General features: G+C 42.6%; 1 protein-coding gene across 2 annotated transcripts; it reads right to left on the bottom strand.

Moving 5' to 3' along the window:
• Positions 1-1,469: 1,469 nt before the first annotated feature.
• Positions 1,470-9,707, bottom strand: TLR4 (toll like receptor 4). 2 transcript variants are annotated; one of them, XM_039322885.1, is made up of 4 exons: positions 9,355-9,707; positions 7,002-7,366; positions 5,739-5,905; positions 1,470-4,226 (listed from the first exon to the last, which is right to left on the bottom strand). In XM_039322885.1, the coding sequence occupies exons 2-4, from the start codon at positions 7,104-7,106 to the stop codon at positions 1,970-1,972; spliced, it is 2,529 nt and encodes an 842-aa protein (XP_039178819.1). In that variant the 5' UTR covers positions 7,107-7,366; positions 9,355-9,707; the 3' UTR covers positions 1,470-1,969. The 2 variants fall into 2 exon arrangements, with proteins under 2 accessions (XP_039178819.1, XP_039178821.1); XM_039322887.1 differs by having other exon boundaries at positions 7,002-7,265.
• Positions 9,708-13,101: the final 3,394 nt, after the last annotated feature.

Here is a 13,101-nt window from a genome sequence, read left to right as displayed (position 1 = left end):
GCTCCTGCCAAAATGCAGTGCCCATTTTTCATATCAGTTATTCCTTGGATACCACACATATATAGAGAAAAATAAAAATCCCAGAGCAGTAAGGACAAAGCATGTCATTAATTTCATTACCAGAATATGCCTCCACTTACTCCTATTACATAGTTGTCTTGTTCCTCATCTAGAATTACAGAATAACAGAGTCGGGAGGGACCTTGGAGGTCTTCTAGTCCAACCCCCTGTTCAAGCAGGAGACCCTATACCATTTCAGACAAAGGGCTGTCCAGTCTCTTCTTTGAAACCTGTGGTGATGGAGCACCCAAAACTTCTGGAGGCCAGCTGTTCCACTGGTTAATTGTTTTCACTATCAAGAAATTTCTCCTTAATTCCAGGTGGCTTCTCTCCTTGATTAGTTTCCACCCGTTGCTTCTTATCTTGCGTTCAGGTCCTTTGGAAAATAGGTTGACCTCTTTCTTCTCTGTGACAGCCCCTCAAATATTAAATCATCCAACAGTTACAAGGTCTCCTACCTTGAGTGGGCAGTTGGACTACTAAGACGTCTGAGATCCCTCCCAAACCTTATGTTCTATGTTTTAGGACAATCTGGAAGCAGAATATTCCTGTTTTCTTCCAGGGGACGTGGAAGAAGATGTCAAAAGTCTTCTGAGGACACTTTGTGCATTTCCAAGAGGTCGTTGACCAGAACATCATGAAACACCTCTTTTCCAGCCAATGGACTTCTAGCAGTGCATAAATCTGGCCTACTCATCTTGGCGCATTCAGGAAACGAAATGAAACTTCCCATTGGTGAGACTCAACCATCCAGGTCTTGGTGGTCCCAAAGATGCTCTTTTCAAAAGGCAACTGGACTTTCTTGGGGTTTTTTTTTTTTTTTTTGAAGATATTTCACTTCTCATCCCAGAAGCTTTGTTTTGAATTGAACTGAACAAGAAGCTTCTGGAATGGGAAGCGAAACATTTTCAAAGAAAAACCAAGAAAGTCAAGTTGCCTTTTGGAAAAAGGACCTTTAGGATTCCCATTGATGGGATGCCCTGTTTTCTATATATTTATTCTACATTAATGCTTCAAGGTATAGGTTCTCCTGCTTGACTAAAAGACTTCCAAGGTCCCTTCCAGCTCTGCTCTATTCTAAGCCATGTCTTAAGATCTCTGACCACATCTGAACATCTTTAGTGCATGCCTCATCAGTTTTCTGTATTCATAAGCAATAAATAACTTCAAGAGAAGATCCATTCAACCTCTGCATGAAAGTCATGAAAGCTGACAGACCTTAATAAAGTCTCCCCACAATACAAAATACCGTATATGCCGGCGTATTAGGCGACCCGGCGTATAAGACGATCCCCGTCTTTATCGCTGAGCCGCATTCCTAGAACGTCACCTTATACGCCGGAAACTACCAGTATTTCCGGCGTATAAGACGACTCGGCGTATAAGACGACCCTGTCTTTGGCGCCGAGTTTAGCGCTTCCGGAAGTCGTCTTATACGCCAGCATATACGGTACACCATCAAAGTTGATCCCAGCCAGAGCATAGAACAACTCAAAATAGCAGTGCAAGATCAGAAAACGTGGAGACACCTGGCCCATGGAATCACCAAGAGTTGGACATGACTGAATGATATCATCATCATCATCACAATACAAAAAAGTGGGGGGAAGAGAAGAATAGAAGTGCTGGTGTATCCCAAATAAACACCTCCCCAAATAACTGGATCTGGCTGTAGCTTAGGAAACTCTAAAGGTGAGACCACCTATTCTTGAAGGCTTCCTTAAACTAGACCAGGCATGTCAAACTTGTGATATCATATGACGTCACGCAATGTATCGGGCCGGTTTTGCCATTGCCGGCAATGGGGTGGGCGTGGCTTCCATGTGATGTGTCCAGCTCACGGGCCGGCAGTTTGACACCCCTGAACTAGACTGACTGGCTCAGTTGCACAGCAAAAGTAGACATCTCCCTACTTTTTCAACATTAGCCTAAGTTCCTCTTCAGTCCATGTTTTGCCTTCAAGCAAGGCTGACCTCAACTGCCTTAAGAAGACATGACGGCTGATGTCCCGGTCCTTCCACGTCAAGAAGGTGTTTCTCCGCAGATAACGGAACAAGCCCAGTTTGCGATTCAGGGCTGCTTTGTCCACCCCTTCTATGACAACTAAGATGAGGCTGGCCTTGCTGTCCACCAGTTGCCAAGACTGAGCCACCTCCAGTTCGAAGTTACACCAACGGCTTTCCAAGAAGTGGTCTGAGACAACAGCGATGACTTTCTGGCTGTTCTGGAAGCCTTCTTTGATGATGTTGGTGATGATGGAAACTCCAGGGATGAAGTCCCGGTAGAAAAGACAGAGACGGAAGTAAGGTAATTCCTCTTCCAGAGGCCGCTGCAGTTCTTGGTTCACCCACTCCTGGTCCCTACTGGAGAAGATCACAAACGCATCATAGACAGTTTCCTTCTCCTCTGAGGATCTGTTTCCAAGGAACAACACCATGGTATAATAGAGGTAGAAATAATATTTATAAACCAGAATCAAGATTGTGATCAGAACCAGAACAAGGGTCACTGAAACAGCTACTATAGTAGTGCTTATCTCACAGGGCGCCAAGTCAAAACCCATCACTGGGACATTTTTTAAGTCCATGGGGGTAGAGCAGACCATGTTGTTGATGTTTTGAAGGAGAGTTGAGGAGTTTTTTGTCCACCGCAAGAAGTCCAAATGGTCACAAGAGCAATCAAAAAGGTTCTCAGAGAGATCCAGGTGTTTCAGACTAGCAGGTAAGTTCTTAAGATCTTCTTCCGTCAATGCAACCAGCTGGTTGTTGTGAAAGTCCAGGGTGTTGAGAAGAGGGGTGTGTACATAGGTCTCTGGATGGAGTCCTAGCAGTTTATTATGGCTGACATTCAACAGTTGGAGTTCATGGAGGTTGGTTAAACTGCTGAGAGAGATATGTTGGAGTTGGCAATTGGAAACGTCTAAAAAATGCAGCTCCGTGAGGTTCCGGAAGTTGTCAACCAGCTGATCGTTGGCAAATCGGTTGCCTGCCATTTTGAGCACACGCAGCTTGTGCAAGCCACAAAACGAACACTCGGCAATCACCGTGGTGTCTGTGTAGGAAATATCAAGATAAATAAGATTGTGGAGACAGAAAAACGAAGGAACGGTTCCGGGTGAGGCGAGGGCGGTGTGTTGAAAATCCAAATATTCCAGCTTGGCTGGCCCACTGCATTCAATGCTTAACCTGATTTCCGTGTTGAAGCTCAAATTCAAGTACTTCAAATTGGGAGCTCCCTTCATGAGTTTAATCCAGGATAGGTGAGTGACCAGCCTGTTAACGCTGAGGTCCAAGGTCTCCAAGCTTGGGAGGCCTTCAAAATAATTCTTCAAGTATATGAGATTTTTATTGTGAGTGATGCGAAGCACTTTTAGTTTCTTTAAGGAAGAGAGACTCTTCGCAGGTACCATGTTCAGTGCAGAGTTCTTAAACTCAAGTTGGTAAAGGTTGGAGTCATTTGGGAACGTAAACGTGTCGTCGATATAGGTATGGACCAACCGCACTCTGGAAATATTGTTGAGACAAAGCGAGAGGGTGCTTCCAGTTTCCATGGAGTCTGCTTCAATGAGAGTGAGCTCCTGCAAATGCAAGTCACACAGGACATCTACAAGGCTTTTGTCAATGGATTCCAGTCGATGGATGTTTCGGTAGTCTCCTAACACTAAACTGTTGACGTGCGAACCGGACATATTCCGGAGGCTAGCTTGCATAATTACGCCATTCTCAAAGCAGCCCCTCAGAACCAATTCCTGAAGGTGGAGTCCCTCAAAGGCGTTCCATTCGATATATTTTATATCATTTCTAGACAGTACCAACGTCAGGTTCTGGCTCACTAAAGCATCCAGGTCTCCTACCGAGATGGAGGAGATATTGTTTAATCGGAGGTTGAGATGCCGGAGAAAGATTAGGTCAGAGAAATATCCGGGGAGCTTCAAGGAGTCGATGCGGTTGTGGCTCAGATTCAGCTCTTGGAGAGAAGTCAAGTGTCCAATGGGAAAGCTGGCCAACGAGAACAAATTGGTTTCTACGGCAAGGAATCTTTGCAAAGAGGGTAAATCGTGAAAAATCCTCGGTCCCAAAATCTGGAGAGGATTGCCTGTCAGGATCAAGACCGAGAGGTTGGTGAGTCCAGCAAAGGCATGGTCTTCAATCTTCCAGAGATGACACCTATTGAAAACAGGATGGGAAAAGAAGGCGAAAGTTCATAGTATCAGTCAAGGTCGAATTTTATGCTGTCATTTTTTTTTTTTTTTTTGCTGCCCTCTGGGAGGAGGTTTTGAAGTATTTCTAGCAGGACTACAGCTTTGCTCCTTATGCCATCCGTCTTGTAAATTCACAGGATTCTTTTTTTCCCCCGCCATATTTATGTATACATCCAAACTAGACTGTACTGTTTCTCTGTGTTGTGTGTGTTTGGGTGTAGTTATATGCATAATCTTTTGTCATGTTTATGTAGTGTATATTGGAGGCGGTTATTCTTTGAGAGCTGAATGCAACGAAATTTCATTTTAATGTATGCTGATTAATGTACATTTAAAGTGACAATAAAGTCTATTCTATTCCATTCCATTCCATTCCTTATTCTATTCTATTCTATTCTATTCTATTCTATTCTATTCTATTCTATTCTATTCTTCTACTCTACTCTACTCTACTCTACTCCACTCTACTCCATCCCATCCATTCCATTCCATTCCATTCCTATTCTATTCTATTCTATTCTATTCTATTCTATTCTATTCTATTCTATTCTATTCTATTCTATTCTATTCTATTCCATTCCATTCCATTCCACTCCACTCCACTCCACTCCATTCCATTCCATTCTATTCTATTTCATGACCTTGATAAGATTACATTGACAATCAAGAACTGTAAATATGCCATCTGATTCAGATTTGCAATTTAAACCATGCCCAAATAGGATTGAACAGATTGACCTGCTTTGGCTACTGGATCTAAATAGTCACTTAGATTGGATCTAATAGATGTCAATTCCAAACTTTGCACAGCTTTCCTATCTGACATATTTTATACAGGTTTAGCATTTGCTCACATCTGGATTCTGCTTTGAATCAGGACAAAGGTGAGCACTGAAGATTTGCCTTTTCATAAGAGAATGAATTTGAGAACTTCCTCATTCAGCATAAAAATTAACTCTTAAGAGAGGAAGGGGAAGTGAGAACAATGTGTGCGTTAAAACCAAAAGTGAATCAAACTTTTTAAGACAAGCGTAGGAATACATTGTTTAAGAAGGCAAAGGGATTCATTCAAAAAGGTTGAAAGATATGAAGGGCTATTTATTTTTCCTACACACAAACACATATACATAGAAAAAATAGACCCCTGTACTGAGGACTGGTACGTTCTAAAAAAAACCATCCCTGTTAAAGTCAAAATGCAAAAAACAGACTGCAGCCAGCTTCTATTTCAATGAAGATCAAATGTGGCATTTAGGAAAAGTAGAATTGTATTTGGATCAAAAGTCCCAAACTTAGCGGGGATAAAAAAAATAAATAACTTGCCTAGATTACTTTACTTAAACTGGTTTTCCCGTTCACTGGTTTTAAGTTCACACAACCGATTGCCATCTGTCAAGGACCCGGGATATGGAGACAAACCCCTAAATATGGTCCTATCCTACCTCACCTTCGCATCTTTTCTGTTCAGACTCCTTACCTAGTGAGGTCCAGAAATCTCAGCGCCAAAACTGCTGAGAAATAATTTGAGTGCAGGATTTTCAACGGGTTGAAACTTAGATCCAAGATCTGGGTGCTGTTTGGGATACCGGAAGGGATCCTAGTAAGGTTCAGCTCCATGCATCTGTAGGAGTGACCTGGGATTGTCTAGAATTAGAAGAGATTAGAAATTGAAACCGCTCCTTCCTTATAATCTGAGGGGGTCCCTGGTGGTCTCTGAGCTTGCTGGTTTTCTTCCAGGTGTTTCATGACCCAAACTAGGTAATGTCATCAGTGTAACAGGATTGATCACGCTACCAAGGACGACTCAGTTCTCCTCCTCCTCCTCCTCCTCCTCCTCCTCCCTGCAAACCCCATTCCCTTCTAGCACTGATGATGTTACCTAGTTGGGTAATGAAATGTCTTCAAGAAAACAACCAAGTTCAGAGAGCACTAAGGACTCCACAGGCCTCCTCCTGCTCTTCCTCTTCTTCCTCTTCCTCCTCCTCTCAGAAAACCCCCCTCCCTTCTAGCACTGATGATGTTACCTAGTTGGGTAATGAAACGTCTGCAAAAAAAAAAAAAGCCAAGCTCAGAGAGCACCAGGGACCCCCTCATTGCAACTCTGAGCTACACTGGTGACTTTGATCTTTAAGCAGTCCCATTCCTTTCTGAATCAAGGCCCTCTCTTATTTTTTTTTTTTTTAAATGCGCGGTTTTAGAAGTACGGGATTTTCGTTTCTTAGCTAGGCAAACTAAGGCAAGCCCAGATTCGTTTCAAAAGGAGAAATGTTTAAACCCTACCAATTCATCAGACGAGAACCAGAGAATAACAAGAGTCGGGAGGGACCCCCGAGGTCTTCTAGTCCAACCCCCCGGCTCAAGCAGGAGACCCTGCGCCATTTCCCACAAGTGGTTGTCCAATCTCTTTTTCTAATGGAGCACCTACAACTTCTGGAGGCACGCCATTCCACTGAGTCATTGATCTGGCATTATTATAGGGTAACCGCATCGGAAGGAACCTGGGAGGTCTTCTAGTCCAACCCCCTGCTCAAGCAGGAGACCCTCCACCATTCTGGGCACATGGTTGTCCAATCTCTCCTTAAGAGAAACCTCCAGTGATGGAGCACCCCCAACTTCTGGAGGCGAGAGATGTCGGGAAGCAGTAAAGAAAGGAGCCCTGGGAAGGCAGCGAGCTCTTTCAAAACTATGAGGTTGCAATTCACAATTTAAACATTTCATCCCACAAAAGGCTATCCCTTACCTCCAGACAAGGACTGAGGCTCCTGGTTTTCAGATTCAGCTCAAAAAGCACCGCCAAGGAGAACATGATACATGACGGTGAAAAGACCCCAGCCTTCCTGGGCATTTTCAGATTCGGCCCATTCAGGGGAAAGACTTTTTTTAAAAAAAAAAAAAAAATGAAAACCAACGGAGATTGATCAAGAGGATGAGGAAGCTCAACGAAGGCAGATAGTCTTCCTTGTGCAAAATCCGGCCGAATCCATGGAAAGGAAGAGGCAGTCTTCTGGAAGAAGGGAGTAAAGGGGCAAAAAAGAAAGTCGTAGGGAGAAGTCTTCTTGGCCCAAAGTCCATCTGCTTGCTCATAAAAGTTCTCAACGGCACATCCTGCTGAACCATAGATTGGGGTGTGAAAGAAAGGCAAAGAGGAACTTGCTTTCTAGAAAGTGATTTCCCATTTCGGGTAAGTTAAATATCATCATAGAGTCTTACTTTCCTTTCTATCTTTCTTTCTTTCTGTCTTTCTTTCCTTCCTTCCTTCCTTCCTTCCTTCCTTCCTTCCTTCCTTCCTTCCTTCCTTCCTTCCTTTTTTGTTTTCTTCCTCCTCCCCCTCTTTCTTTCTTTCTTTCTTTATTTTCTTTCTTTCTTTCTTCCTTTCTCTTTTTCTTTCTTTCCTTCTTTCTTTGTTTCTTTCTCACTGTTTTCCTTCCTTTCTCTCTTTCATTCTTTCGCTTTTCCCCTCTCCCTTCCTTTCTTTCTCAGTTTTCCTTCTTTCCTTCATTCATTCCTTCCTTCCTTCTTTGCTTCCTTTCTACTCCCTTTCTTTCTTTCTTTCTTTCTTTCTTTCTTTCTTTCTTTCTTTCTTTCTTTCTTTCTTTCCTTCCTTCCTTCCTTCCTTCCTTTTTTGTTTTCTTCCTCCTCCCCCTCTTTCTTTCTTTCTTTCTTTCTTTCTTTCTTTATTTTCTTTCTTTCTCTTCCTTTCTCTTTTTCTTTCTTTCTTTCCTTCTTTCTTTGTTTCTTTCTCACTGTTTTCCTTCCTTTCTCTCTTTCATTCTTTCGCTTTTCCCCTCTCCCTCCCTTTCTTTCTCAGTTTTCCTTCTTTCCTTCGTTCATTCCTTCCTTCCTTCTTTGCTTTCTTTCTACTCCCTTTCTTTCTTTCTTTCTTTCTTTCTTTCTTTCCTTCCTTCTTTCCTTCCTTCCTTTTTTGTTTTCTTCCTCCTCCCCCTCTTTCTTTCTTTCTTTCTTTCTTTCTTTATTTATTTATTTTCTTTCTTTCTCTTTCTTCCTTTCTCTTTTTCTTTCTTTCTTTCTTTCCTTCTTTCTTTGTTTCTTTCTCACTGTTTTCCTTCCTTTCTCTCTTTCATTCTTTCGCTTTTCCCCTCTCCCTCCCTTTCTTTCTCAGTTTTCCTTCTTTCCTTCGTTCCTTCCTTCTTTGCTTTCTTTCTACTCACTTTCTTTCTTTCTTTCTTTCCTTCCTTCCTTCTTTCCTTCCTTCCTTCCTTCCTTCCCTCCTTCCGCATTTTTCTCTTTTTAAATCATCTTTTATTCATTCCTTTCCTGGACCACTGATAACTCTTCTTTAACAAACGGACGCACGCGCGCACACTCATCCTGCTCTCCCAGAAGAACGGTGAAATAAAACCCCTAGACGCTTAAGAGCTCCCTTTTTAAAAAGCTGAACATAATGGGAAACCACAAATAAAAAGCCCATTATTATTTCCATAGGAGAATGCAAGCAGCAGTTACGAAACCTGACAGAATCTCACTCAAACAGTCCCTTCAGTTGAGACTTTCCAGTGTAGAAAATTGAACTCGGTTTTATTCAAACCAGGCCATCAAATCGAATCCATTTGGAATCAATTTAAAAAAAAAAAAGAATGGAGGGAGGGGTGAAATCTGCAGAAGGCCTCCAGATTGTCTTAAATCAATTTGGAGGGATTTGATCGGTTTGGCTTTGTCTATCGGACAACGCCGATTCGATCCGATCACCTGAGTCAAGGTGAAGAAATTCAACCCAAATGTCTTTGAAACCCATCTTGGCATTGAATCTTCCTCCTTGCCTTTGTTCGCTATTTTTCACCCTTGTCCTGGGAAAATTCAGTGCATTTTCAATCCCACGAAAAATAAGAACAACAATAGAAACTCGGGCGAGTAAGAATCCCATTCATTGCTATTCACTTTTTAGAAAGCCGTCAATACGATTCCTAACTGCATGAATAGGTACATGAGATCCATTTTATTCTGAAGGAAAAAAAAATGCAGGGACCAAAAAAATTAAAAAGCTTTAGAAAAAGCTGTGAGCAGCTTTTAACCACATCTGCAAACATCAAACAAGTTTGAATAGCAAAGGGATCTTCCTGGAGCTCTGAACTGACCTTGAAGTGAAGAGATACTCAGCTCTGGACTTCTGCTATTTCTCTTTCATTTTCCATGCTGAGTCAAACTCTGCCTTCCTGTTTCTTCAATGTTTTCCTCTGCAGTTGAATAATGGGTGGAGAAAGAGGCACGGACCCTTGACTTCTCAGGCTGTTCTGTAAAGGAGACGGGGAGATTTGTCCTTTCAGAGAACAAGATTCGGTTAATGTCGCCTTGCAATAAAGTTGAATTAGCTCATCTGGGGACATTCCATGTCTTGTCTACTTGAAAAGGCTGACAGCTTCGCATCAATATCCTTGCAAACCAAGACCTTGAAGTAAGAGTAGTTGGAGTCTGGAGAAGAGAGGAGGAGAGAGGAGGGGAAGGGAAGGAGAAGAGGAGAGGAAGGGAAGGAGAAGAGAGAAGAGAAGAAAAAGGGAGAGAGGAGAGGAGGAGAGAGGGAAAGGAGAGGAGAAGAGGTGAGGGGAGGTGAAGGGAAGGAGAGGTGAAGGAGAAGAGAAAAAGGAATAGAGGAGAGGAAGAAGAGAGAAAGGAAAGGAGAAGAGAAAAGAAGAGAGGAGAGGAAGAGGGAAAGGAGAGGAGAAGAGGGGAGGTGAAGGGAAGGAGAAGAGGAAGGGAAGGAGAGAAAAGAAAGGAGAAGAAGAGAGAAAAGAGAGAAAGAAGAGAGGGAAAGGAGAAGAGAAGAGAGGAGAGGAAGGGAGAAAATGAAATACAAAATATCAATAAATTACGGGTCGCTGGCCAAAGAAAAATATTTAAAAAATAAATAAAAACAAAACAAGATGAAACAAGGCAGTTGGTAGGGGCCTCATGAGTCCATTATGAATTTGGACGATAACACATTTTTTTTTTTTGGTTTATTGACGGTCAGATTCACCAGATTTATCTTTCATCTGACATACCCAGAGGACATCCTAGTGCCTAAATGGAATACATTAAATTTATTTATTTCTACACTTGCCCAACTCAACCTGGTGACTCTGGGCAGCTTACAATTCTAAAAGCATAAAACAATTTTAAAAAAAAAACATTAAAACAATTAAAAAAAACCTGTTTATATCTAAAATGGAGCCTTGGGTTGCTTCTCCCAGCAGTTACGGCTTTGCCAGAAAACGTGGATTGCCTTTATGGACAGTTGAGTTTCCACTTTAAAAGGTTAGCCTGGTCCCTTTTACGACCAGCCTCATTTGTTTCCTGGGATTAATAAAATCTGACGGGGTCGCAGGGCTGTTACAATAATGAAGAAAAGAAGGAATCTTGGTTAGCCCCCCTTTGGGAATAATAATAACTCATTAAAAAGCGAGAAGCCTTTAAATAAATAACAAGAGCTGATGAGGCTATCTATTCAGGGAGGTTATGCTGCTTTTCCTTCTGGTTTCTGCTCTCAGTGTCCTTCCCTAAGCGTGTGGTTTAAAAACATCTTAAAAACACTTTTTTTTTTCATCACAGTAGACAGGAAACTACAGATCTAGGCTACTTCCCTCTTTTGGTTGACATCACTGCTGAGAAGTTTGCGGTCCACCCCAAAAAATATTGGCAAAAGAACTGCCCACTCCCAGACTTTGTTAAACAATGAAATCTTTGGGTAGGGTGGCACCAAGGAAAGGTGATTCCTTGTTGTTGTTGTTTTTAAAACAAAAAACAAAAAAAACTTGGTGTGAGTTGATTGGCCTTCATCACGGAATAAATCTAGCAGTTCAGGCCTTCCTCGTTTCTCTTGGGGGACACCGTTGGTAGCTCTGAAATTGCTCTGCCAGTAAATCCAAACAACTTCCTCTCTTGCAAAACCTCTTCTGATCACAAACACACACACCCCATTCAGAGTCGGTTCCGTGACAGGCAGAGGCAGATTGGGAAATCAGAGGGTCCACCTCCCATCTCAGCAGCCAGGCTGGCCCAGGGTTGCAGAGAGTCACAGCGGAGCGTGCAAATTGGAGGCGCAGGGATCAACAGGAAGAACCAACACAAAAGATCTGCTTTCAACATTTAAATGTCAGTAGGCTTGAAGAGTGTAGTCAGTTAAATCACTGCTCGGCTTTCTTGAGTGCTCAAATCACCCAGGAAATATTTCCTGTAGCTGCTTTCAGCCAGAAGATGGATAGGAATAGGGATAGGGAGAGAGGGGAAGGGAGGGAGGGGGAGAGAGAGAGAGAGATGGATGGAGGAATAGATATGATGGATGGATGGATGGAGATAGATAGATAGATAGATAGATAGATAGATAGATAGATAGATAGACAGACAGACAGACAGACAGACAGACAGACAGACAGACAGACAGACAGACAGATAGATGGTTAGATGGGTGGATGGATGGATGGATGGATGGAGATTAGATAGATAGATAGATAGATAGATAGATAGATAGATAGATAGATAGATAGGATGGTTAGATGGGTGGATGGATGGATGGATGGATGGATGGATGGATGGATGGATGGAGATAGATAGATAGATAGATAGATAGATAGATAGATAGATAGGGGATGGATTGATAGATGATGGATGGATGGATGGATGGATGGATGGATGGATGGATGGATGGATAGATAGATAGATAGATAGACAGACAGACAGATAGATAATGGATGGATAGGTAGGGGGAGAGAGATGATGGATAGACAGACAAATTTGGGTGGGTGAGTGGGTGGATGATTAGATTAGATTAGATTAGATTAGAGATTTAATTGTTTGCCTGCCATTTGTCTACAGGCACTGAATTCTTCTCCCTTTATCGTACAGCCATAACCGAGCCCAAAATTTATGTTGCTAAGCGAGACAGTTGTTCAGTGAGTTTTGCCCCTTTCTGGCCAATGTCGTTAATTGAATCCCTGGCAGTGGTTCAGTTAGTAACACGGTTGCAAAGTGAGTCTGGACTCTCCCATTCTTTTCGTTCATCAGAAGGTTGCTAAAAGGGATCACGTGACCCTGGGACACTGAGGCCATCCTAACTATGAGTCAGTTGCCGAGCCTTTGAATTTTGATCACGGGACCCCGGGGAGGCTGCAACGGCCGTGTGAAAAACGGGCATAAGTCCCTTTTTCCCGTCCCGTTGTAATTGTGAACGGTCGCAAAATGAACTTTCTAAGTCCATGCTCATCTCAAGGACAGGAAGAGCTTCAGAATCTTTAGATGGCAACTGATGAGAGGTTATTAGATCTTAGGTGAAGCTTCCCTCTCCGTTTTGGTGGGAACACAACACCATGTGCTTTGTACACACACACACACACACACACACACACACACACACACACACACACACTGAGAGAGAGAGAGAGAGAGAGAGAGAGAGAGAGAGAGAGAGAGAGAGAGAGAGAGAGAGAATAAAAAAGTTCTCAGCTACTAGGATGCCAAGAAAACCACTTTCCAGTTTCTATGGAAGCAAATTTCAGAGAATTGTCACATGAATAACACTTCAGGAGAAATGGCAACCATTTAGATCAGGGATATTTATTTAAATTTACAGACTCTCTTGCTGGTGTACAATACTCCGTACGTTGGGACACACTGGGACCTCAATGAGTTTGTTGGCACCCTACTAACATGGAGGACAAGACCAGGGGGATTTATATGTAATATGCAGAGCTATCACTAGGAAGCGTGTAGATTTTGACCCTAAAAACTTAGAAAGTATAGTCTTGGGGGAGACTTGCTTGAGCAGGGGGCTGGACTAGAAGACCTCCAAGATCCCTTCCAGGCAAGAAAGAAATATCCATGACGCCACTCCATGAAGCCTCTTGAATATC

This window comes from Crotalus tigris, unplaced genomic scaffold (assembly GCF_016545835.1).
Source record: "Crotalus tigris isolate CLP2741 ecotype Arizona unplaced genomic scaffold, ASM1654583v1 scf7180000024151.2778019, whole genome shotgun sequence".
In the NCBI taxonomy this organism is placed as follows: Eukaryota; Metazoa; Chordata; class Lepidosauria; order Squamata; family Viperidae; genus Crotalus; species Crotalus tigris.
Note: the sequence above shows the minus strand (reverse complement) of the source record. Positions and strands in the feature narration are given on the sequence as shown.